The following is a 25,975-nucleotide window of genomic DNA, read 5'->3' on the forward strand; positions in this document are numbered from 1 at the left end:
TCTTGGTAACAGCTAAAATCATGAGGCAAGTGCTCAAGCTTTCAGTTCTCTGGTAGGAAACCTGTGTTCCAGTGGCTATTACCACCCATGTTAGTTACGAATAATAAAGAGACCATCTTTTATATACATTTGAAAGCAATAGTGAAGCGACTTTAAACAATTCTAGAGATGAAAATTTAGGAGTATGAGATGAATGTATAGTTGACAATCTCACCATTTTGTAAAAGTTTCAAACATTATTTTAATAATAGCGCAAACCTTTTGAAAATAATCCAAACAATTACGAGCTCAATTTATGCAGTTTATTTAGGAAGAAATAGTATTTATTTTATATAATGTAGCCATGTGATTGCAATAGGTAAAGTTTTACCTTCGCTTTTAGGTAAGTTGAAGTCTTATTGAAAAAGTATCTCAATTGCTTGTGGAAACCTTGCAACTTACAGTATATGTAAGAACAGTATATAGCTGTAAGTGAAGTTGTACAAGTAAACCCTGGTTTTAAAGATGAGCACAGAAAATAAATATTAGGCTAAAAATATAGAAGCTGTAAATATAGAGCCTTCAATCAAAAAAACAAAGCGCATAGACAATTTTGGCAAGTGGTAAAAATTGTTATTCACTCAAAACAGTAGTAACAGATTATCAGAGTAGTAGTAACATCAGTCCTTTGGTACTGCAGTTTCCTTGTGTTACTAGTACAAACAGCAAGAAATGAACTGATTTATCACTTAGATATAAAATAAAACCAAAAGAGGTGCTGCCAACAATGAGTAGCAGAAAGAAAGAATTGTTGACTTGCTTGGGCTTGTTTGTTGAAACTTTGTTGGAAGATTCATAACAGTTAGAGGTTTTGTTGTAGTAGGGTTCGGATCTGCAAACATTTTACATATCATAACATGTTATACATTATAACATATCATATATTATAACATATTAGATATTATAAGATATTATATATTATAAGATATTATATATTATAAGACATTATATATTATACGGTATTATATATTATAAGATGTTGTATATTATACAGTATTATATATAATAAGATATTATATATTATACAGTATTATATATTATAAGATATTATATATTATAATGTATTATATATTATAACATATTGTATATTATAACATACATGTATTATATATTATAACATATTATTTGTCATAAGAAAAACATCAGCTCTTACTATCACTTATTATTTCAGTTTTATCTTCTTTTATCATTTTAATTAAATTGTTACTACTTCAGAGGCTCAGAAAATTCTAATAACACTTTTTAAAGTTTAAAGTATAACTCAGAGCTGTGTCCAAATCAAATGAAATCAAATCAGTTGCACGCTGATTGATTTAAAATTACTTTTCTTGTTTGCATCAAATGATTTCTATTAAATCAAATTACTTGCCTGATGCGCAGAAATCGAATTCTAAATCACTCAATGAGTTGGAAATATTTGACCAATTATTGGGTAGAAAAACATTTAAGAAGCACAGCGAATGTTCAACAAGATAGGGTAGATAGCTCCCATGTTTCCTTTTTCCTTTTCAACTGTTGATAAAACAATGTTGTTATATATTGTTTATGTTGTTATACACATGTATATTCTACTGTATACAAGTAATAGTAATAAATTGATGACAGATGAAGTATTTTCTTTATTGCTCAGTGTACACAAATGTGTTGAGTATAATATACTCAACACATTCGTGTACACTGAGCAATAAAGAAAATACTTCATAAAAATATTATTTTATGCATTTTGATGCGGAAGCAGCGGTACACAGAACATAAAATATTAAAAATAAACAAAATTATTACCATTACTATAAAGAAAGTATTTGAAACTCTGTTTATCACCTGTTGCTATTGAATATCAAAACCAAAGTTTTGAAAAGCTGATTCAAATAAAGACCTTCACAATGGACGCATTATGAATCGAATTTTGCTAGAAGAGTTTTTCGGAAAAGTCATTGCGAGAAAGACAATATATATACTGACAACAGTTTTAAATAGCATTTGTCCTATCTTATTTCATTAACGCGAAGAATTGTATCATATATAGTGCAGTTCTATCATTCTAGATAGAGCAACTATAAAATTATTACAAAATGATAATATTCTTACAAGACTACTTATATTTTCAGACTACCTCTAGTACTATTCTCAGACTGCTTCCATGTTATTGTTACTAAAAGCCTGGCAGTCATGTGTGTCATAGAAGATCGTCAGGTGTGCCACAAAAGCATAGAGAGTAAGAACGCGCACACCTACTCTAATATACTGCAAGGGGGATGTTTAGCCAAGAATGTAGAGCGCCTGATGAGTGAGCTGACGGTTGTGGTTCAAACCCTGTATGATGCAATCTTTTCCCAAAATTTCTACAGTGGCTTTGGACAAATGACACGACTCTTATTATAGTAATAATTATTAAATCACGACACTGTATATAGCAAATTAATTAGAAAATCGTCATATAAAAAGCAGAAATGTTCAAATTAACAGAAGGCAAGGACATCCAGTGATTAAATTAAAAGATGCAACTCTTATACCATCACTGTTCGCCCTTCAATTGATTTTTTTCTGCAAAATGTCTGTCATTTGAACATATTATTGACACTGCACACTAGGAGAAATGCCATCTAAGCTTGTCGGTGTATATTTGGCTTATCCCTGCAAAGACTGCTCCAATAGAAAATGTGTCTAGGACGAAATTCTTTATTTAGATCAAGTTTTCAAAAATATTGTTTTTGATGCATAATGTTAACAGGTGAGTTGTAAAATAAGAGAAATATTTTTTCCATACCAATGGCAATAATTTTGTTTCTTTTTAATATTTTATGTTCTGTGTACTGTTGTTCTTATGTAAAAATACATTAAATACACTCAACACATCCATGTACACTGTACACTGTATACTGTACACTGTATGCTGTACACTGTATACTGTACACTGTATACTGTATACTGTATACTGTATACTGTACACTGTATACTGTACACTGTATACTGTATACTGTATACTGTACACTGTGTACTGTACACTGTATACTGTACACTGTATACTGTACACTGTATACTGTACACTGTATACTGTACACTGTATACTGCACACTGTATACTGTATACTGTACACTGCATACTGCACACTGTATACTGTACACTGTATACTGCCCACTGTATACTGTACACTGTATACTGTACACTGTATACTGTACACTGTATACTGCCCACTGTATACTGTACACTGTATACTGTACACTGTATACTGTACACTGTATACTGTATCTGTCATCTACTTGTTATTATTACGCAGTGCAATATATGACATCATTGTTGACATTAGCTTGGATGTTTTAGTAATAGTATAATATTACCATAGTTGTCTTCGAAGGTAACTTCACATGGTAACTTGGTATAACATTACATCCATTTTGTAACCAATAAATTAACTGTCAAAGGATTGCAGGGTAAAGTGTTCATTAACAATTAAGGTAGATTTATTTATCAAATCCAAATCTTAAATTACTTTGTTGTGTCAATAAGACCTCAAATTACCTAAGCATTTGTCCAAATCAAATATAAGCGACCTCAGAATACTAAAAAGGGAATTTGTTTCAAATATTTGTATATTCCAATTTGGAATCATAACTGATTTGTAACAGCTTTGGCATAGCTACCAACTATTAATTTACTAGTCATCAATATATTTAGTTATTGAAACTGTAATCACATTAAGGAGGAGTTGTAATCTCTTTTCATGTTAATGAAAAGACAATTTCTATTGCTATGTTACTTTTTAGACAGTTGTGTTTATAGTTAAGAAATTGTTTTAGTAGGCTTTCAGTACATGGTGATGAATATGTCTTGACACTGTTTTAAAGTACCTGTACCTATTTCTACATGTTTTAAAGTGCAAACCGATTTGGTAATTAGGTGCAATTAAATACTATAACTAATCGATTAATCATTGAAATTTAGGCAACAAAGAATAACTTCTAGCTTAATAGCCGTCAGGGTCTTTAAGCTAAGTCAAGATATTAATTCTAAAGTTCAACGGAAAACAAACTATAAAAAATGTTTTCTTTGTTATCTCATTTGGAAGTTAAGCCATGAATTAAAAAATGCTTAAAGCATTTGTAATATGGTAGAAAAATGCTGTAAAACCAGTACTAACTTACATATATCATATTCAAATGTAATATCAAGGTTCTTTGTGCCGAGCCTCTCAAATTTCAGAAGAGCTGGTGTTTTAGAAAAAACCACTGCAGGGGAATGTGCAGTTAATGTACAGTATAATGTTGTAAGGTTGCAGGCTTTTTCACCCTGAGCACCGCCATTTAATCTACAATATACAAGCAACAGGCCAATCCTTAGACCTGCCAACTCTTGATTTTCAGACTTGTCAAACGTACATGTAAATAATGCATGAAAAAGTCTCGCAAAATTCAAAGCAAAACATGTATTGATACAGTTATCTCATGACAGGTAGGCTACTAATAAAAAGCAGTGTTGTTCAGAAACAACAGATTACTTTAAACACAGGAGGTTTATAAGTCTATATATTTTGGTAAGAGATTTTGTTTTTATGTTAGTTATTTATTGTTTTGTAAAAGTAATCATAGTCACAACAAGCAACCCGTCCAAAAAAAACATACAGTAAACTGATTGAAAAGTTGAACATGAAATAATTTTTTAGGCATTTTGTGAGTGCTTTGAAAAGCAATTTTGTGAGGAATGTTGTGACCAATTTCGTGGGCAATTTTGTGAGTGATTTTCTAGGTGAGTTAACATGCGGTATCGTAAATGCCAATCATAAAAGTTACATGTGCAAACAGTAAATTACATCTCTGACTAAGGCAATCATTAGCAATCTATTTGTTCTGGGCTCACCAACTTTTCTACCCAATCAACCAATAGCAGATTGCAATAATTGTTCTTCTGCAAATACACATATTATGCATACTGTGGCTTGTTAAGAAAACATATGCACCGATGCTTAACCCAAAGCATCGGCATAAATAATTTTGCTGTAAATATTCTACGGTGAAATTTTCCAGCTATGTACATGTAGCTCTAGCTGTAAAAGCCACATTTCAAAACATTTTTCGAATAAAATAAAATTTTGTTTTAATTCAATAAAAAATTCTGTTATAAATATAACTTAGCCTTCTAATTCATTGTTGTACAAAAACAGACCAAGCGAAGCCAATATTTTTAAAAAATCGAATCAACATATGAAATGTTCGTTTTTTTTAAGTTCCTTAAGCAGATGTAGGTAAACATAGCCCAGCACAAGTACAAGATTATGTATACAATAAACTGTGATCATGCGATGGAAAATCTATCATTAATTATTGCTTTGCGCCTTTTGATTCGGGTGAGAGAGCAGCTCAACAAAAAGGCCGGGTTGTTTTCTTGAGCATTAGCGTTCAAACAGCTATGCAATGTATGTTCACTAAAAATACTTCTATGCAGATGACCATATAATATGTGTACCGATCATGTATGGGGATGTACGAGAAAAAAATTAAACTGTATACGTCTCATTCATCCACTGAAAATACAATCTGCAACACAAAGAAGGAAAAAGCTCAGCGTGTTTATCACGCATGAAAATTCTGAGTAATTGTTTTTAGTCACAGTTTAAGCACTAATTTTGTTTTATTTCGTTCTTGCATCTCATGTGTCCACCTTAAAGGTTGACTTGCAACAAAATTCATATTACAGCTATTTGGTATCAAAAGATGCACCATGTCTTACTATGCTGTGTTGTAGGTACAAAATATGTGGAAATGCGATTACAAGCTCTTAAAAGCTCAAAAACGAGCAGTTAATCGCAGCCATCATGGAAACGTCGTAGGTTGGAATCCCTCTTCAAAGCGGCTCACATGGGACGTAGTTGAACACGATGTGCTTCTGTCTACACTTTCATGCAACCTTATTCGTCGAAATATTTTCAAAAGTATACTTCACGTAGGTATATTCAATAAAACCATGTCTATTGTTGTTACGCATTTATTTCATTATCATTGTAATGCTGCCACCTTGAGTACGGAAATCTCGAAACCTAGCCTAAAAACTAGTTAAATTTTTTAACCTTAGCTTGAAGGAATGCTTATCATTCTTTGATAAACATGAGGAGCCTGTTGGTCACTTGTGATAGTCGAAAAATGTTGCATAGATTGTTCGCACCATTTGACAGGAAGTATGGGTGACATAATCAGATTATGACAAGATGATTAGATCAAGCTGAAACCAAACTGTGAAGTGGCGAGCATTTATATTTGATACGGGGTTTTCCGGTGGAACATGAAGTGTTAGTCATAAACTAGTGCTACGAGAAATTTTATATTGAGTCTTTTATTGGCCTTTCATTTCACGGGATAACATCACATGTCAAAGCAATAGCCACGTCAAGTTGAGTACGTCATCAAAATATAGATATTCTAACCTATGGCCGTTTTTTTAACTTTTAAGAGGTTGTACTCACATTTCCACATAATTTGCACCTACAGCACAGCAGAGTAAAACATGGTGAAACTTTTAGTACCAAATAACTGTAATGTGAATTTTGTTGCAAGTCAGCCTTTAAGTCAAAGGTGTCATTTTTAATAAGTTGCTCGGAGAGTTTGTTTAAAGTGTAAAAAAGAATTTTTGCTGAACCTACTCATGGAAAGTTGCAACATCCCAGCTCACTTGTCCTCCTGTATCACTCAGAGTCAATTTGTCTGCACAATCTAAGCAAAGACGCTAAAACATAGGAAATAAGAATACTTGAGACATGAGTGCACCAGCAAGAGCAAAACCGAGTTTTGTCACTAGAAAATAAGCCAAAGGGGTCACTGGCATCAAAGAGATAGCGAGAATATCTCTCGCCTGTGTCAGGTTTTACTAGGTAATAATGAATTAGTCAACTGTCGTTTGCTGTAGTCCTAACAGCCCTATTTTATGGAGCTGAGACCTGAACAATGTACCAAATGCAGTTGCAGTGACTACACACACTCATGATGAGACAACAAGGTCAAAAACACCAAAATCCTAAGATGGTCTCCCATCCACGGTGAACATCGCGATAGAAAAGGGCCTAAGATACATGTAGCTTAGACATGTGCACAGAATGGGTCATGAGCAATTGCCAAGACAACTACTATATTCACAACTCTACGTAGGGAAGAACAATCATGGCAGACCCAGACTGAGATACAAAAATGTAGCTATCATGCTATGCGTATCATGAAGTTGAGAGAACTACAAACTGATGGCAAAAGGCGAAAAACAGAACTACACGGAAGTCAGTAATAAACCATAAACCATAAGACAGTCATTTTCGAAAAGACTGACTGCAAGAGAGATGGAAGAAGAGAGAATGAGTTAGTCACACTCGTTTCGACTAGATCTCTGGCACATATCAATCAATAACTCCAGTCTTGTCCGCTTCTAGAGTTTAGGAATATTGTTAGTCGTTGATATAATACAGTCCCAATATACCATAACTAGTTACTAACTGTTTACTTTGTGCATTAAAAATCTGAGTGGGTTGCTGTTATAGCAGAGTAATAACAGTATCACCTTCACATGCGGCAAAAAATATACAATGTCTCTCATATAGATTATGTAGCATTAAGCAAGCAAGAAGCTAAGAGTCATATAGCAGATGAGCAAGTTTTATCCCCAGCTTTTCCCTTTTTAGTTGTGGACTTAAATTGATTTTTGAAAGTTAAATGAAGTGTAAAATTCGGTTACAGAATGAACTGACTCATTATTATTACTACTTTTTACCCATGATGCTCTCTCACGGTGCGCCGAACTGCCAAGCATACTAGTGTACTAGTTAGTACACTAGTATGCTTGGCAGTTCAGCGCACCGTGAGAGATCGTCATGAGTATCAGTATGTGTATAAATCTTTCACTAACAAATCGATTTCTGTACCTGGACATACAGTAATTTGATTTGGTTTTTGATTTATTTTCATCAACAAAATTAGTTGAGCAAAAGAAAAAAGCTGGAGGAGTGATGAAGCCCATAATACGCAATAGCATAGCTAGTCGTGGAGTTGGGCTTGTCGTCATCAGTTTTATTCACATGTTAAAAGATACAACCTAAGTTCTCTCTTGAAACTAGCCAAATTCTCTATGCCTCTGATAGACTTAAGGAGTTAGTTCCAAAAAATGGCTTGTTGGAAATGCACCCTGCGATGGCCTGCATGGGAGGAAGATTGTGCGAGATTTAGACAGGAATTGGAGAATCGGGTTTGATAAATTGTGCGAGGGATGTAATTACAATGAAATTCTTGATGGGCTAAAAGTATAATGTGATATGAATGTAGAGAACTGAAAGGTAGTATAGATGATAATCTGTAAAGAGGTTTGGTGTGGGTAAAGCGAGGTTTTTTTGTGAATGGTCCTTATCATGCGTTTTTGAAATGTTATTAAATTTGTAAGATGGGTGGGAGGTGCATTGCCCCATGCCTCAATGCAATATAAATGTTTGGAATTAACTATGGAATTGTATGATAAAAGCAGAGGTTTGCGGGGTAAATATTTGGATGTGCGGTAGAGTAAGCCTGATAGGGGTCTCAGTCTTTTTAGTAAATATTTGATGTGTTTTTTCCAAGTGAGATGAGAATCAATAAAAATACCTCAGAATTAAGTGTGATCTGTCTGACGAATTGGTTTGTTGAAAATGAAAAAGGGATGAGTGTTGGCTAGCTAAAATTTATTTTGGGGGTTTTTTAGTAACATGAAATTATTCTTATCGACATTTAAGGTGAGTTTGTTAGAAGTGCATCAGTTTTGAATAGCGAGAAGTTCGTTATTTAAACATTCTATGCGCTCGTTGATGTTAGAGGATTGGAAAAAGAGATTAGTCTCATCTGCATAGAACAAAGGTGTGAGAAAGTTGGTGACATGTGTTAAATCATTTATGTAAATTAAAAAAAGAGTTGAACCAAGGATGGAACCTTGAGGTACACCACATGTTAAATCTAGTATGGAAGATAAAGTGTTACCAATAATAGTGTGTTGTTTACATTCGGTTAGCTTTTGATCCAGTTAATGGCGATGATGTCAAAAGTAAGATTGTGGAGTTTTGAGTACAATATGTTATAATCTATTGTGTCAAATGCTTTACTAAATTCCAGAAAGATGCCAAGAACACATTTACCATTGTTTAAGGATTTTAAAACAATTTTAGTCAATTTAATTAGTTCATCCTTGGTGCTGCGCTTTTTCCTAAAACCATATTGCCCATCGCTAAGCAGGAAATTACCCTCAAGGTATTCCATAATCTGTTTATTTACAGCTTTGACAATTATCTTAATTAGCACTGGTAGCAAACTAATGGGTCTGTAATTAGAGCAAATTTTATTTGAGCCTTTTTTAAACAACGGTTTTACTTCAGCTACTTTCATTTTACTTGGTACTTGAGAAGTTGTTAAGCTGGAGTTTAAAATTTCAGCTATTACAGGAGCAATAGCTTCTGCCGCATCAATAACTAATTTTTATGGAATTTTTGAGTAATTACATAGTTGGTAAAATCTAATATTTGGCATTGGCGCGTATTAATTGTCATAACTTTAGAACCACACGGTTGGTAAAAAAATATTTTGAGACCAAATTTGTCATTATAAAACTTTGTATTAGCTGATGTCATTTGATTCCTGGGTTTGATTCTCATGCGAGAACATGTTTTGTTTCAATGATTTTGGTATAGCTTCAGACAGACAGACATTGTTCTTATTATAATATAGACTAGGTGAAAGCCCGGTAATGCTCGGGTAATAAAAAAATCTTTGCACAGAAAATTTATTTCTATTTAACATCTAACAACAGTTACCATTCTGACTTTCAAACTTCACATCATGAAAAACATGTTTTGTGCAGTTCAAATAAATTAAAAGAAAAAATAAAACTAGTGTAAAAGTTTTTAAATGTAAATATGAAATAATTAGCAAATAATGGCTAGATAAAATCTGTTTTGCTACGACTACAATAAAAAATGATTTGGCAACGATACAGTTAATACAAACTGAGAAAAAAAGAAAAATCATATGTTAAATTAATAATAACAATGGGTAAATATAAGTGTGTGTATGAAAAAGGTTACTGTTGCAGCAGAAGCTATCCATTAAAACTTTGAATTTGAAGATACTGGTACCTAATGATACCGGTACAAATGTAAAATTGAGATATTGGACATTTTTGGCTGGTAATTTGTCTGGCCGAACAGAGAGAAAATGCAGAGACAATTTCTACTCAAGATAATACAATTGTCCATGGGAAAATTATTTAGCCTTTACAGATTTACTGATCAAGCTTTAGGAAAAACTGGAAATAGGAGTGTAACGGCACATTTGAAAACTACAAATTAAAAAAGTAAGTAATAGTAAAAAAGTAGCTTTTAAAAAATTTCAGAAAATAACAAACGCAAAAAATAGTATATATTAATAATAATGAAAATGCACATTTAGAGTATGCAATTGCAAAAAGAATACAGAGTATATGGTACGGGCAATAGGAATGATAAGAATGGCTTAACTTTGTAGTTACGCGCGCTTGTTAGCAGACTTATGATTTGAATATCACAAGTTCAAATTTGGTATGAAGGTGATTTTATTGTTAGGACAGACGAACTAGACAGACGAACTGAACAGACGAACTAGACAGACGAACTGGACAGACGAACTAGACAGACGAACTGAACAGACGAACTAGACAGACGAACTGAACAGACAAACTAGACAGACGAACTGAACAGACGAACTAGACAGACGAACTGGACAGACGAACTAGACAGACGAACTAGACAGACGAACTAGACAGACGAACTAGACAGACGAACTAGACAGACGAACTAGACAGACGAACTGGACAGACGAGCTGGACAGACGAACTGGACAGACGAGCTGGACAGATGAACTGAACAGACGAACTAGACAGACAAACTAAACAGACGTACTAGACAGACGATCTAGACAGACGACTTAGACAGATGAACTGGACAGACAAGCTAGACAGATGAACTGGACAGGCAATCACTGAGATTAATATTGAAAATAGTTGCTTTTCTTCAGTATAAGAGTAATAAGGTCATTCAGTTATACAACTCTAGTATAATTCCTGAGCTATCAGATAACCCACCCGTGACTTGATTTGGAGTGTAGAGTCTCTCGGAAAGGACAACGACCAGGAGTTTGATGTTGATCCACTTTTAATATCTAAAGTTCCACTATTGGAGAGTGTGATATTGTTTCTTCTTGACAGAGAGTTTGCCGCCGTCAGGTCAGCTACAAACATGTTAAAAATCAAGTGTGTAAGAACACTGGTGAGGCGCATGAGGAGTACTGCCAGTATAGATACGTACATATCTAACATGCATTTACATATATGTATATATACATATATACTTATATATCTACATCTGTATACATATAAGGGTGTCAACCATGGGGTCGGTGGTTTGAGTCCTGCTTAATGTCAATCTGACAAAAAGCTCTCAGCAAGCTTTTAACTCTGGAATTGCTGGGTCTTTCAGATCTAGACCATAACTTTAAGCCCCCAGTGTACCACACTGACATCGTGGGCACGTTAAAGATCCACCTCTGTCCTTCACACATTGGGCAAGTGAAATGGCTACTTGGCTCTGTCAGACTGGACGAGTTGCGAAATTCATCCCTTCAGATTAATCTGACAGTTCCAGACGTGGTAGATGCTGAGAACAGGCTCACCTCTACTCTACCATACGGCTTGGCCCAAGCATGCATCGCTAAGATGCAAGTCATTGTCGATTTTGACAGACAGGCAGAAAAAAAACTTATATGGATACATAACATATGCATTTATATATATTGAAAGTTATCTTACCTAGAATGGTCAACATAGAATGGAGCAGTATAAATTCAGTAAAAAACTTTTCATGTCAATACTTAATAAAAGAACAAAAATTGCCTGATTCTAAGAGCTATCTTTTCTGTAACTACTAGTAATAAAACATTCAGAGCACCACAGAATTCACCAATCACATGACAGAGTGGGATATTTGAAAGTCAGCATGTTGTCGCAGTTGAGATCTACAGCCTGATGATTGCGTAAGCAAGAAACTGACGGTAGCTGACAAAAGATAAGTACACTAACTAGTTCTCTATTAACTTATTTATATACTATTGAATGCTCCGAGTAACAAAAGTCTTTGCACAGAAAATTTATTTTTGTTTAATATATAACAACAGTTACCAATCTAACTTTCCAACTTCATACCATGATAAAAGTTTTTGTGCGGTTTAAATAAATTAAGAGAAAAAACAAAACAACTGTATAGGTGTTCAAACTTTGTCAAACAACAGTAACGTTCAGACTTCATATCAAGAAGAAAATTTTTTGTGCAGGTCAAATAAGTTAAGAAACAATATAAAACAAATATTAAAGTGTTTAAATGTAAATGTGAAATAATTAGCGAGTAATAGCTAAATTAAGTCTGTTTTGCTGCGGTTACAATAAAAGATGATTAATTTTGGTAATGGTAAAATTAATACAAACTGAGAAAACAAAATAAAAATCCTTAATATGCTGAATCATTAATAACAACTGGTGCATAGAAGTGTGTGTCTATAAAAAAGGTTACTGTTCCACAAAAAGCTATCCATCAAAACTTTGAATACGACGATACTGGTACCTAGAACTAGAAACTAGAACAAATGTAAAAATGAGATATCATACTGTTTTTGTCTGACCGAATGAAGAGATAATGTTGAGGCTCTTCCCATAGAGACAATATAATTGTCCGCGCGAGAAGAATTAGCCTTGACCCCAGATATAGTAATTGAACCTTACGAAAAATATTTCTTAAAAGGGGCGTCGTAACGCGCTGGTGCATTAATAAAATAATCAGCGTTTGCTATAGCTGGAGCGACACACACACGCACGCGCCCACGCACGCTCACGCACACACTCACACACTCACACACTCACTCACACACTCACACGCATGCACACACACACGTCGAACTCTGCCACGAACTTATAGTTAACCACCTAGCTAATATTTATTCTCTATCATCTTTTCGATATGGCATATAAGCTGTATCTACAAACTAAGGAATATTGTTTTTATGTACTAATTAGCTGTTATTAGATATTCCAGTCATTATATACAAATCTGGGATACTGAGCCGTATCCATAAAGGTGAGCGATATGCATTCCATCTATAAGCGTGTAACTAACTGCGCATGCCATAAACGTAGGGATATGAATTATATATTTATAAATATAGATATAACTATTCATGCCATAGACCTAGGGGTATGAATAATACATTAATAAGCAGAAACTTGTTAGTCATGTCTGGACTCCTTAATGATTGGCCACTGATGCTGTTTTCAATTTCAACACATACGTTAAAGTACACAGTTCACTTAGCAATATATCAGTAAATTCCTGTGGGCCTACATTCTTTCCTTGGCTTGCTTACCCCTTAACTGGATGGTGACTAACATGGAGCTGGATGATGACTAACAAGAGACTGGATGATGACTAATAAGGGACAGGATGATGACTAACAAGAGACTGGATGGTGACTAACAAGGGCCCGGGTGGTGACTAACAAGGGACTAGATGTTGACTAATGAGAGACTGGATGGTTACTAACAAGGGTAACCACAAAGCGTCTCTTTCCCAAGCAATGCCAGAGTGTCGCTTGCAACTTTAATAAATTATGGAACTTTTCAGTATTGTACCAAGATGAAGTCAACAACTATATATAATGTGCCTTTGTTTGTCTGTCTGTATGTCCTCTACAAAAACTAACTTCAAATGAAACAACCTATCTGAAATTTTTCATTTGGTTTTTTTGGCACGCCCCCAGTTCGAGGCCAAAAGTTTTTGGTGTCTCTACCCATAAGAGGCGTGAAAGGCCTTTTGTGGATGAAAATAATGCTAAATACGGTTTTTAACGAAATAACTAAAACTTGCCCAACATAGGGCTTGAAACCACAACACTCCACTTATTAGACTGACACTCTCACCATCTAAACTAATCAGCCATTTTTTGAAGCATCAAAATAATTGTGATGAGCAGAAATAAGGATTGCTTATTTATATCTTTGTTTTGTTTATTTCTTTAATATATTTGTTTGAAAATTACTAAAATAAAAGAATAAAAATTAGAAGTTATAAATTCAAATTGTATTTTTAATTAGGCAACACCGGGGTTGTCTTCTTGTAGTTTTTAAGGGGCATTTTATGATGAGCAATTAAAAATATGAATAAATAGATTGCTTCTAATAACATATTAAATGTTGCAGGAAACAGCAAAACTAGTATTTTAGGCAGCACATGTGTATAAGAGTTATGGCTGATTGGTCTAGGGGGGGGCTGTGGAACAACAGGCTGAAGCCTTATTTCTTAAAAATCCATAGGTAGAGATAATTAGGATATTCAAGGCTAAACATCTTTTTACCAAATCAGTGACGCCAGTGTGTTACGTCTTACTAATTTGCATGATTAACAATCTGTTTGTTTTCAGATTCATCCTGGCTGTTGTGCCAAGAGTGCTTTATCATTAAAGTAAATAGTAAACAGAGGTATAGCTTGAGTGAGAAATACTTCTCAAGTACTCACATAAGAACTGCAATATTGACTATTGACCCTCAAGTGAAGGGCTGGCTGAATAGATTAGCTTTATGGAGAATCAGTACCATGGTCTGATTGTATGGTGCAATCGTGTACTATGAACAATAACTTTGTAGAATATCTTTCTCTTGAATAAATTGTAAGACTTGCATTGTATTATGTAAATATTTCTAACAAGTCATTTTTAATATTTAAAATGTGAAACATATCTTTTTGTTTATTAAAAGAATGACTTAGAATTTAAAACGCTGTTTCAGTTGGATGTTTATATCTTATTCGGCTAGTATTTAAACAACCCCTTTTTTATTCAAATCTTTTGGACAATAATCATTTTATTTCAATTTTTGTAGCCAATCAGATAAGTAAAGCAATCAGTATAAATTTTTAATTTTCTGCTTCTATTGTTGCACTTTATATAGTTTTATGCTAGTGTATTTTGAACACAGGATAAATAAGCCACGGTAACAAAAAAAACAAAATGTCTCAAGAGCAGTTTCGTAACATTGTTGTTCAAATTTGGTCAACAAGACAACCGAAACTTGATGAGTAAACAAGAAATATTAGTCCTAAGGCTCGGATGTTTTACAAAATCTCAAAGAAGTTTATGGCTTCAAAAAAATTTGTACTTTAATTTGTGAAGAGTCAGCACTTATCAGTAACTAGTAGGACCACAGTCTAGTTTAATCTATTTTAGCTGTTACAGAAAATGTTAATATTCTGAATAAGTCTGTTTACTCGTCTTATTGTAACATGTTCTATGATGTTTATTTGTTTCTTTGTTTAAGGAGTATGAAAGAATTTGCATCCGTTAATGTTGGACTATTTTAGTGGCTATCCTAGCTAGCAACTAGCGTGAATAACACCGAATCATTGCGGATTTTTGAACACATTAAAAAAAAACAAATCTGATGGTGTTCAAGACCATCATCAAGTTTTCAAAAAAGTGAGTTGATGATAACCAAAACTATGCAAGTTCATATTAATTTTTTTCGTATTAACTCAGTTGTTCAAGCCAAGAAAAAAAAACCTATGGTTGTTCTTGTGCTCTTTGTAATGAAGGCATGGTTTACCAACCAATTTGACGAATCAATTTGTGACCTCAAGCTTGTGAATGCTGTAGGCAGGAATTATCTTATACTGAATAAACCATGAGGTCACAAAATGTATTTTAAAAAAGGGACTTAAAAATATGATCAAAGTTTACATTACACTAAGCCTTGTAAATTTAGTGTTATTCTCAAGTGATAAATTGGTGTTTTCGGTGACCTTGGTGACCCTTGCGATATCAAAGAACATTTTTAGTGCTAATTAAGGTAAACATTTGGTAAACATGCCAAGAATATATCATGCAAAACTGTACATTGCTTTTTAGTAAATTCGAAATATAGATTTGTTTTCTTTTGTATTCTAGGATTAAAATGATAAAACAGACTGCCATTTCTTACTTCATTTCAATTACGCTTTAAAATATTACGCTGAGAATTATGCAATTTGCTCATTGAGCTTCCAGCTCGCAAATTTCTGTGATAAGTCACCAATAGTTCCGTCTTAAACCATTCAAAACGTAATACATTCAAACAACATGTTCCTGCTCATCGGATTGCTTATCTTACAATAGCCCTTAAAGGGATCAAAAGGTGAATGATTTGAGACTTACTTGAGTGGGTCAGTGAGACGTGCAGAAGCAACAGAACAACCAGTATCTTTATAGCCATTGCGTGTTGTTCAGCAGTAACGGTGAGAATGAGTGATTGTCAAGGCAAAGGTTACTAGTCGTATCTGCAAGCCTGACGTAGCAACAATTACTGATAAGATTCATTGCATACGTAGCAGCCATGAGCCAGGCTACAGCTTGAATCATAAACAGAAAGTAGACACTGACGAATTTTAGCTATTGGCCTTACGCTAGATAAATAGACTTGCTTACATATGTTTGTTATAAAGCCATTCCTGTCAGCTTAATGATTTGGGCTGGCTAAGCTCCAGAGCGGAAGTGCTATCTACCCACTCACTTTCTATGTGATACATCCAGAACTATTTCTGTTACAGATGCTTTGCCGTCATCTCATTGACTCCAATGCCCAACTATATTGTAACCTACTACATTGTTACCTATCACACAGCGTTTTATAACATTGAGACCTGCCACATTGTGATTTACCAGATTGTGATTTACCACTCTGCTCCCCACCGTATTGCGATCTATCACATTTTGACCTACCACATTGAGACCTACCACAATGCAATCTACTTCATTTCAACCTATCGCATTATGGCCTACCACATTGCGACCTACTACATTGGGATCTACCACATTATGACTTGCCACATTGTGATTTACCGCATCGTGACCTACCACATTTAGACCTACTATATAGTGACCTACCTCATTTCAACGTAACACATTGTTGTAAACTACCACATTGTGACCTATTATATTGCAACCTACCATATTGTGACCTACCACATTCCGACTTACCACATTGTGACCTACAACACTATGACTTGCCACATTGCGATTTACCACATTTCGACCTACCACATTTTGACCTACTACATTGTGACCGATCATACTGTGACCTACCCAATTTTGGCTTTCTACCCTGTGATATATTACATATACTAGATAGTGACATACCACTTTGCTTTGTTGTTTTATTATATAAGGATTATGTTCATGACTCACAATAGTCAATGTGTTTATTAATAAATGAGTCAGAAGGCGTCAAATGTGACAATACTGAAGGAAGTGCGCATAATGAGTCAATGATATAAGATCATTGCCAACAAGTAGACCTGAATAATTTTACAAATTTTCTTCAGCTAGTAGAAAAACTTTAAAATGCATCAAATCCATTAAGTAGAAATTATCGAAGAAAGATTAGATTTTGGCTGCCTGTGTGGCAGCAGGACTAGTAGCAAACATCAGCAGTAATATACATGAAACTTGGAAGTACACAAATAAAATAGCTGGATGACAGACTATCAGAGTTGTTGTCTCTGATGAGTAAATCAATGACAGCTGAGCTCTTTGTATACTCATAGGTCATATGCTTTTTAATTCAACTTAGTTGTTGGCATGTGAGCAAAAGTGGCACAAATGTTTCATGGCAACCATTAAAGTCTTATTATATATGTATCTGTATCCACTACCAAGTCGCATGGCAACCTTTAAAGTCTTATTATATATGTATCCACCACTAAGTCTCATGACAGCCCTGTAGTTCTTATTATATCTGTATCTACCACTAAGTCTTATGACAGTCCTGTAGTTCTTATTATATCTGTATCCACCACTAAGTCTTATGACAGCCCTGTAGTTCTTATTATGCCTATATCCACCACTAAGTCTCATGACAGCCCTGTAGTTCTTATTATATCTGTATCTACCACTAAGTCTTATGACAGTCCTGTAGTTCTTATTATATCTGTATCCACCACTAAGTCTTATGACAGCCCTGTAGTTCTTATTATGTCTATATCCACCACTAAGTCTCATGACAACCCTGCAGTTCTTATTATATCTGTATCCACTACTAAGTCTCATGACAAACCTGTAGTTCCTAATATGTCTATATCCACCACTAAGTCTTATGACAGCCCTGTAGTTCCTAATATGTCTGTATCCACCACTAAGTCTCATGACAAACCTGTAGTTCCTATTATATCTGTATCCACCACTAAGTCTCATGACAACCCTGTAGTTCCTATTATGTCTGTATCCACCACTAAGTCTCATGACAAACCTGTAGTTCCTAATATGTCTGTATCCACCACTAAGTTTCATGACAACCCTGTAGTTCTTATTATATCTGTAGCCACCACTAAGTCTCATGACAAACCTGTAGTTCCTAATATGTCTGTATCCACCACTAAGTCTCATGACAACCCTGCAGTTCTTATTATATCTGTATCCACCACTAAGTCTCATGACAACCCTGCAGTTCTTATTATATCTGTAGCCACCACTAAGTCTCATGACAAACCTGTAGTTCCTAATATGTCTGTATCCACCGCTAAGTCTCACGACAACCCTGTAGTTCCTAATATGTCTATATCCACCACTAAGTCTTATGACAGCCCTGTAGTTCTTATTATGTCTATATCCACCACTAAGTCTCATGACAACCCTGCAGTTCTTATTATATCTGTATCCACTACTAAGTCTCATGACAAACCTGTAGTTCCTAATATGTCTATATCCACCACTAAGTCTTATGACAGCCCTGTAGTTCCTATTATGTCTGTATCCACCACTAAGTCTCATGACAAACCTGTAGTTCCTATTATGTCTGTATCCACCACTAAGTCTCATGACAAACCTGTAGTTCCTAATATGTCTATATCCACCACTAAGTCTTATGACAGCCCTGTAGTTCCTAATATGTCTGTATCCACCACTAAGTCTCATGACAAACCTGTAGTTCCTAATATGTCTATATCCACCACTAAGTCTTATAACAGCCCTGTAGTTCTTATTATGTCTATATCCACCACTAAGTCTCATGACAACCCTGCAGTTCTTATTATATCTGTATCCACTACTAAGTCTCATGACAAACCTGTAGTTCCTAATATGTCTATATCCACCACTAAGTCTTATGACAGCCCTGTAGTTCCTAATATGTCTGTATCCACCACTAAGTCTCATGACAAACCTGTAGTTCCTATTATATCTGTATCCACCACTAAGTCTCATGACAACCCTGTAGTTCCTAATATGTCTGTATCCACCACTAAGTCTCATGACAAACCTGTAGTTCCTATTATGTCTATATCCACCACTAAGTCTCATGACAAACCTGTAGTTCCTATTATATCTGTATCCACCACTAAGTCTCATGACAACCCTGTAGTTCCTAATATGTCTGTATCCACCACTAAGTCTCATGACAAACCTGTAGTTCCTAATATGTCTGTATCCACCACTAAGTTTTATGACAACCCTGTAGTTCTTATTATATCTGTAGCCACCACTAAGTCTCATGACAAACCTGTAGTTCCTAATATGTCTGTATCCACCACTAAGTCTCATGACAACCCTGCAGTTCTTATTATATCTGTATCCACCACTAAGTCTCATGACAACCCTGCAGTTCTTATTATATCTGTAGCCACCACTAAGTCTCATGACAAACCTGTAGTTCCTAATATGTCTGTATCCACCGCTAAGTCTCACGACAACCCTGTAGTTCCTATTATATATGTATCCACCACTAAGTCTCATGACAACCCTGTAGTTCCTATTATATCTGTATCCACCACTAAGTCTCATGACAACCCTGTAGTTCCTAATATGTCTGTACCACCACTAAGTCTCATGACAACCCTGTAGTTCCTATTATATCTGTATCCACCACTAAGTCTCATGACAACCCTGTAGTTCCTAATATGTCTGTACCACCACTAAGTCTCATGACAACCCTGTAGTTCCTATTATATCTGTATCCACCACTAAGTCTCATGACAACCCTGCAGTTCTTATTATATCTGTATCCACCACTAAGTCTCATGACAACCCTGCAGTTCTTATTATATCTGTATCCACCACTAAGTCTCATGACAACCCTGCAGTTCCTATTATATCTGTATCCACCACTAAGTCTCATGACAACCCTGTAGTTCCTAATATGTCTGTACCACCACTAAGTCTCATGACAACCCGGTAGTTCTTATTATATCTGTATCCACCGCTAAGTCTCATGACAAACCTGTAGTTCCTAATATGTCTGTATCACCACTAAGTCTCATGACAACCCTGTAGTTCCTATTATATCTGTATCCACCACTAAGTCTCATGACAACCCTGTAGTTCCTAATATGTCTGTACCACCACTAAGTCTCATGACAACCCTGTAGTTCCTATTATGTCTGTATCCACCACTAAGTCTCATGACAAACCTGTAGTTCCTAATATGTCTGTACCACCACTAAGTCTCATGACAACCCTGTAGTTCCTATTATATCTGTATCCACCACTAAGTCTCATGACAACCCTGTAGTTCCTAATATGTCTGTACCACCACTAAGTCTCATGACAACCCTGTAGTTCCTATTATATCTGTATCCACCACTAAGTCTCATGACAACCCTGTAGTTCTTATTATATCTGTATCCACCACTAAGTCTCATAAAAACTTGTAGGTCTCATTATCAAGTGGCATGGTGTTTTAAACTGAAAGATGGCTGCTCGACTGTAATATCATGATAAGGTTATACCTATAACAAACTAACATAACTAGGCCTTAGTATAACGAGCACTATCTTACCTGACTCCTAGTTGATAGCTAAGTGCACTCAGTTCTGTTTTGGACATACGTAGCTAACAACAATAATGTTGAAAGGATGTAACAATGCATGTTGAACAAAGGGAGGCAATTTTGTTTGAATTCTTGAATTTCAACATTTTAGGTTTTGTAAGTGCGCCGGGATATCTAGATATTGTTACGGTGAGACATGTACAAGCATTCATGTTCATGCCAAGTATGCATCTTTTTCTTTTTAACATTTTAATTTGATCATGTCAGGTTAATGTACTTCTACTGCTATAATTATTGCCAATAAAGTAATATATAATATATGTATATATTATACATGTTATATATAATATATGTTATATATATATATATTATGAAGAGTATGTTATAAAGCTACCATCTTACATCTGGAACTGTACTGATTCAATACTTTCATATTCGGAGCTAAGAATGCATGTCTACACTCAAAAGTATCAATATATTTACTGGTGACAAAAAGTGCAAATCAAATTGTGTGGACACTAGGGTCACAAACACGCTTTTTAGGCTCACCTGGTGTCTGCTGAAATAAATAGTTATCTTCTCATAGCAACCGTTTCAACAGAAAAAAAATACTCATGTAATGTTTCATTGGCTCAACATCTATAAAACAAAGATGCTACTCCCAATTTAAATAGTCAGATGTGACACAGTTTTATTACTCAGATACAACAGGCCATATTCTCTTTGAAATACTTGTATTCTTTTCTTCAAAGACCTTTATTAAAAATAAACTGTAATCGAGTTTGACATTTAATTTAGGGTAAGTAAACAAAAAGACCTTCACGACCATAAGATGAGGTAGTTATCAGCACTTTATCAAATTTGGCAGGCTGAACTATTTACATTAGCTGATTATTTGAGTCAAGCAAGATAAGAACCAAGTGTATTACTGCTGTTTATAGAAACAAACAAAATAAACCTTGTGATTGAGGCCTGGGTTCACTGATATACATGTATATATAGATATGTCAGTGAACATATATATATATGTATATGCTCCCTTACTTCGGTTTGGTTGAGCTCTTTGTGAGAGATGCGACACTATTAACCTTCGTGCATAACCCGTCACATTTGTGATTTGAGCACTCTGGTGTCAGCACATTGACTCTCTTAAAGTCTGAGGCAACTAAGTTGTTTCACGGCAGGAAGTCAACTCTTATTGACAAAACTTTATGTAGAATATGAGATTTCGGGAACTATATGTCTAGAATATGGAAAAATGTCTTACCGATGTTAGTTACTACATTCTTGCTGAAAGGTAGATTATACCATAGAACTTTTCAATAAAAACTTAATTAAAATTAGTTATAGCTGCATGAACAATGTGAGCAATATCATCAGTGCTCACAACACTAAACTGCTGATGCGCCATAATAGTACTCCAATAAATACATAATCAAGAAACTGCAACTGCCGAGATAGTGGTAGCTGTCCACTACAAGGAAAGTGCTTGAACAAGTCTATCATATTCAGAGCAACAGTCACCACTGACAATAGCTTACCAGATGAGCATTACATAGGTTTGACAGATACTGGATTTAAACAACGATATCACAACCATATGTCAACCTTTAGAAACGAGTGCAAAAGATCAAGCACTGAGCTAAGTAAGCATATATTGACATTGAAGGACAACAGCATAAACTATAACATCAAGTGGGGGATAAGAGGAAGAACATCGTACAACATGACAACAGGCAGATGTAACCTACAATATGTCTATATGAGAAATTCTACATCATATGCAGACATAAAACCGCTACTTTGAACAATATGTAGGTGTGAGCTTGTATCAACTTGAAGACATGCTGGCAGATTCCTTTTGAGTAATTTTAAAAATTAACTTTTAAACACCTAAATTGTTAAGCTTTGTCTCATTACTGTGTACATCATGGCATCGCTTGTTAATGTTAATCCTACTTATCAAAGATGCTTTCAGGTATTTTAACCTCTATGCTTTTACTTCAAATTATATATGCACAATGCTTTTAGTGTTAGCAGTTTTATCTGATAATTATTAGTAATAAAACTGTTCTGAACTTAAACTTTCATCTTACTTAATTTTACATGGCTTTATTTTTTATTGAGCACTTTTATGCAAGAGACTGCAAATACTGCCTCTATTATATATATAATATATATAATAGATATATATATAATAGATATATATATAATAGATATATAATATATATAATAGATATATATATAATAGATATAATAGATAGAATATATATATATATATATATATATATATGTATGTATATATATATGTATATATATATATATATATATATATGTATATATATATATGTATATATATATATATAGTATATGTGGTTTACACTGTAAAGTGCTCAATAATCGAGTCAATTAGAGCTGTGTATGAAGTTTATTAAAAACCACAGGTTAAAGTCATTACTACTATTAGTTTCATGAAATCGCGTTGCAATCTTCAGGTAGAATACTAAAATGTATAATGTACAAGCTATAAAATTACTTTATAAAGCTGAGGGCTCAATACTATTGTGTGATATATACCGTATATAGTATACAGCAAAGATGTAGTCAAATTATATTATTGAGCTAATTAGGTGTTTTCTAGCATAACGGCTTGTGGATATCAGCTCACTTTTAGTGTTAAGGCTGGCTACCTTCGGTTTGGTTCGAATATGATGAAGTACTTTTCCCATTGACATAACTGGCAAAATTTTGTTGATATGTTGTATGACCGCGCTCTTTTGATGATCTTCCAGGTTATATAATAGCAAATTTTCTTGTCTTTCAAGTCTCATATGTATTTACTCAACTCTGTTTGTAGCCTAGTTTTTAATAAACTTCATATAAAAAAAAATTGTTTCCTCACCCCGGATACCCCGGATGGGTGGTAAATTCTGCTCTAACTCGGGTCTCCTACCAGAGACCTGGGAGTTTGAGCACTCGCCTCAAGATCTTAGCTGTTCCCAATAGCGCACTTTTCTGCAACTCACCTGAGTTGATTGTTGTTGGTATTTGGGCAAACCACATTTTATGCGCCAGTGTTATTGCGCCTAGTGCCCCAATGACTACTGGGATCACAGTTGTTCTTACATCCCAGCATTTTTCAATTTCTTCTCCAAGAGGGAGATATTTCTCTACCTTTTCTTTTTCTTTGCTGGCTATATTGTAGTCATTGGGTACTGCTATATCTATTATAGTAGCTCTCTTGTTCTCCTTGTCTACCACCATTATATCTGGATGGTTTGCTAGGACATGCTTGTCAGTTTGGATGTAGAAGTCCCAGAGGATCTTAGCGCGGTCATTTTCATTCACCTTACCAGGAGCTTCCCGTCAGTGTTGTGGTTTATTAAGGCCATACTCATTACATAGACTTCTATACACAACACCTGCGACATGATTATGTCGCTCAGTGTATGCGTTCCCTGCTAGCTGCTTGCATCCACTGATGATGTGTTGGATGGTCTCAGGTGCATCTTTGCACAGTCTGCATCTAGGATCGTCTCTAGTGTGATAGATTTTTGTTTGGAGTTGCCTTGTTGGGAGCACTTGCTCCTGGGCTGCCATGATTAGTGACTCTGTATTGGCTGTTAGGTTTCCTTTGTTCAGCCCCATATATGTCTGGTGAAGATCGCCAACCTTAGATATATGTTGGTGGTAAGCACCATGAAGAGGTTTCGTGTGCCAGTCAATTTCCTCATCATCCGGGCGTAGGTCCGTTGTAAGAGCAGCCGATTGAAATTCAGCTAGCAACTTATCTGAGATAGCCATGGAGGCTGCATATGCTTTGATGCTTTGCTCCTCATTTTTCACTGTCTGCTGTACACTTTTGAGTCCCCTACCGCCATCTTTCCTATCAAGATGCAATCTAGTAGTATCAGATTTTGGGTGGAGTGCTCCATGCATGGTCAGCAGTTTACGAGTTGCTATATCTGTTTCTTTGATGAATTCCTCAGTCCACTTTATTATGCCTGCTAGATATCTTATTACTGGCAGTGCGTAGGTATTTATTGCCATGACTTGGTTCTTGGCATTGAGCTGGCTCCGTAAGACCTGCCGAAGGCGTTTCTTGTATTCGGTAATGGCTCTGTGACGTACCTCGGCTTCGTGGTTGATGTTGCTTTGCATATATATATATATAAATATATATATATAAATATATATATAAATATATATATAATAGATATATAATAGATATATAGATACTTGGCAAGATAATATATATATACATTATCTTGCCAAATATCTGGCGTTGCATGGGTGATAAAATCATTACCCACTAAATTTGAGGAACTTACCTTGTAAGCTAGTTAGCGATCTTGACTGAAACAATTGTGGTATTTGCAGACAGCTTAATAATCATTCCGTTACTCTCGATGATCAACAGTGCTTGTTAATAACCCCAATAATGAATCAATAATGTAATGAATATTTTAACTATTATTAATCCCTACGCTCAGTTGAATAACTAGTCTAATGATTAAAGATGTAGTTGCACCAAATCTTAGTTGATTTTATCAGAAAGTATAGATATTATTCAATCAGTTGCTATTGTTTTTGATGTTTGTGGTGGCCTGACTGCTAAAATGTTTCAAGATTAAAATCGACAAAACTTTGTTGCTGTTAAAACGCTCAGCAAGAACAAGAAGTGCCCAGACTTGCCCAAAATGATGTATATAGTGAGAGAGCCTGTCACTATCTTTCGTATTCACATAGGCTAGTGCGATAAAAGTCTAGTCCTACGTAGCGCTATTGACATATATTTTATCTTGGATTTGCTCACGATTGCTAAAATAAATTTTTTAAACTAATTACACACACATTATTATAAATGTCTCAAACGCCTCCAATAAAAGTAAGTGAAAATTTGTCATACCCTCAGTTTCCTTTTAATGCTGCGTAAACATCTGAGTACCGACTCCGATTCTGCCAGTATACGGTAACTAGGTCATCGAGTTAATTAATTTCATCGGGACCTTTCCATCAGAGAAGTTCTCAGTTGCTATCCACACTGAAAACTAGTTACTAAATAAAATAAGCAAGCCGCATCTTT

At 34.9% G+C, this 25,975-nt stretch overlaps 1 protein-coding gene across 1 annotated transcript; it reads right to left on the minus strand.

Annotated features, from left to right (window-relative positions):
* Positions 1 to 316: 316 nt before the first annotated feature.
* LOC137385275 (uncharacterized) lies at positions 317 to 16,401 on the minus strand. The gene is made up of 5 exons (XM_068071715.1): positions 16,287 to 16,401; positions 11,143 to 11,288; positions 6,671 to 6,753; positions 4,182 to 4,345; positions 317 to 871 (listed from the first exon to the last, which is right to left on the minus strand). The coding sequence occupies exons 1-5, from the start codon at positions 16,342 to 16,344 to the stop codon at positions 729 to 731; spliced, it is 594 nt and encodes a 197-aa protein (XP_067927816.1). The 5' UTR covers positions 16,345 to 16,401; the 3' UTR covers positions 317 to 728.
* Positions 16,402 to 25,975: the final 9,574 nt, after the last annotated feature.

This window comes from Watersipora subatra, chromosome 1 (genome assembly GCF_963576615.1).
Source record: "Watersipora subatra chromosome 1, tzWatSuba1.1, whole genome shotgun sequence".
Taxonomy (NCBI): domain Eukaryota; kingdom Metazoa; phylum Bryozoa; class Gymnolaemata; order Cheilostomatida; family Watersiporidae; genus Watersipora; species Watersipora subatra.

What these genes read in the sequence shown, in the direction of transcription:
- LOC137385275 (XM_068071715.1), bottom strand. Translation starts at nt 16,344, where the DNA reads ATGGCTATAAAGATACTGGTTGTTCTGTTGCTTCTGCACGTCTCACTG. An exon ending in GATGTTGCAACTTTCCATGA is followed by an intron (nt 4,346 to 6,670) that starts GTAGGTTCAGCA and finishes TGTATATTGTAG; the next exon opens with ATTAAATGGCGGTGCTCAGG. An exon ending in TACATTTGAATATGATATAT is followed by an intron (nt 872 to 4,181) that starts GTAAGTTAGTAC and finishes AAATGTTTGCAG; the next exon opens with ATCCGAACCCTACTACAACA.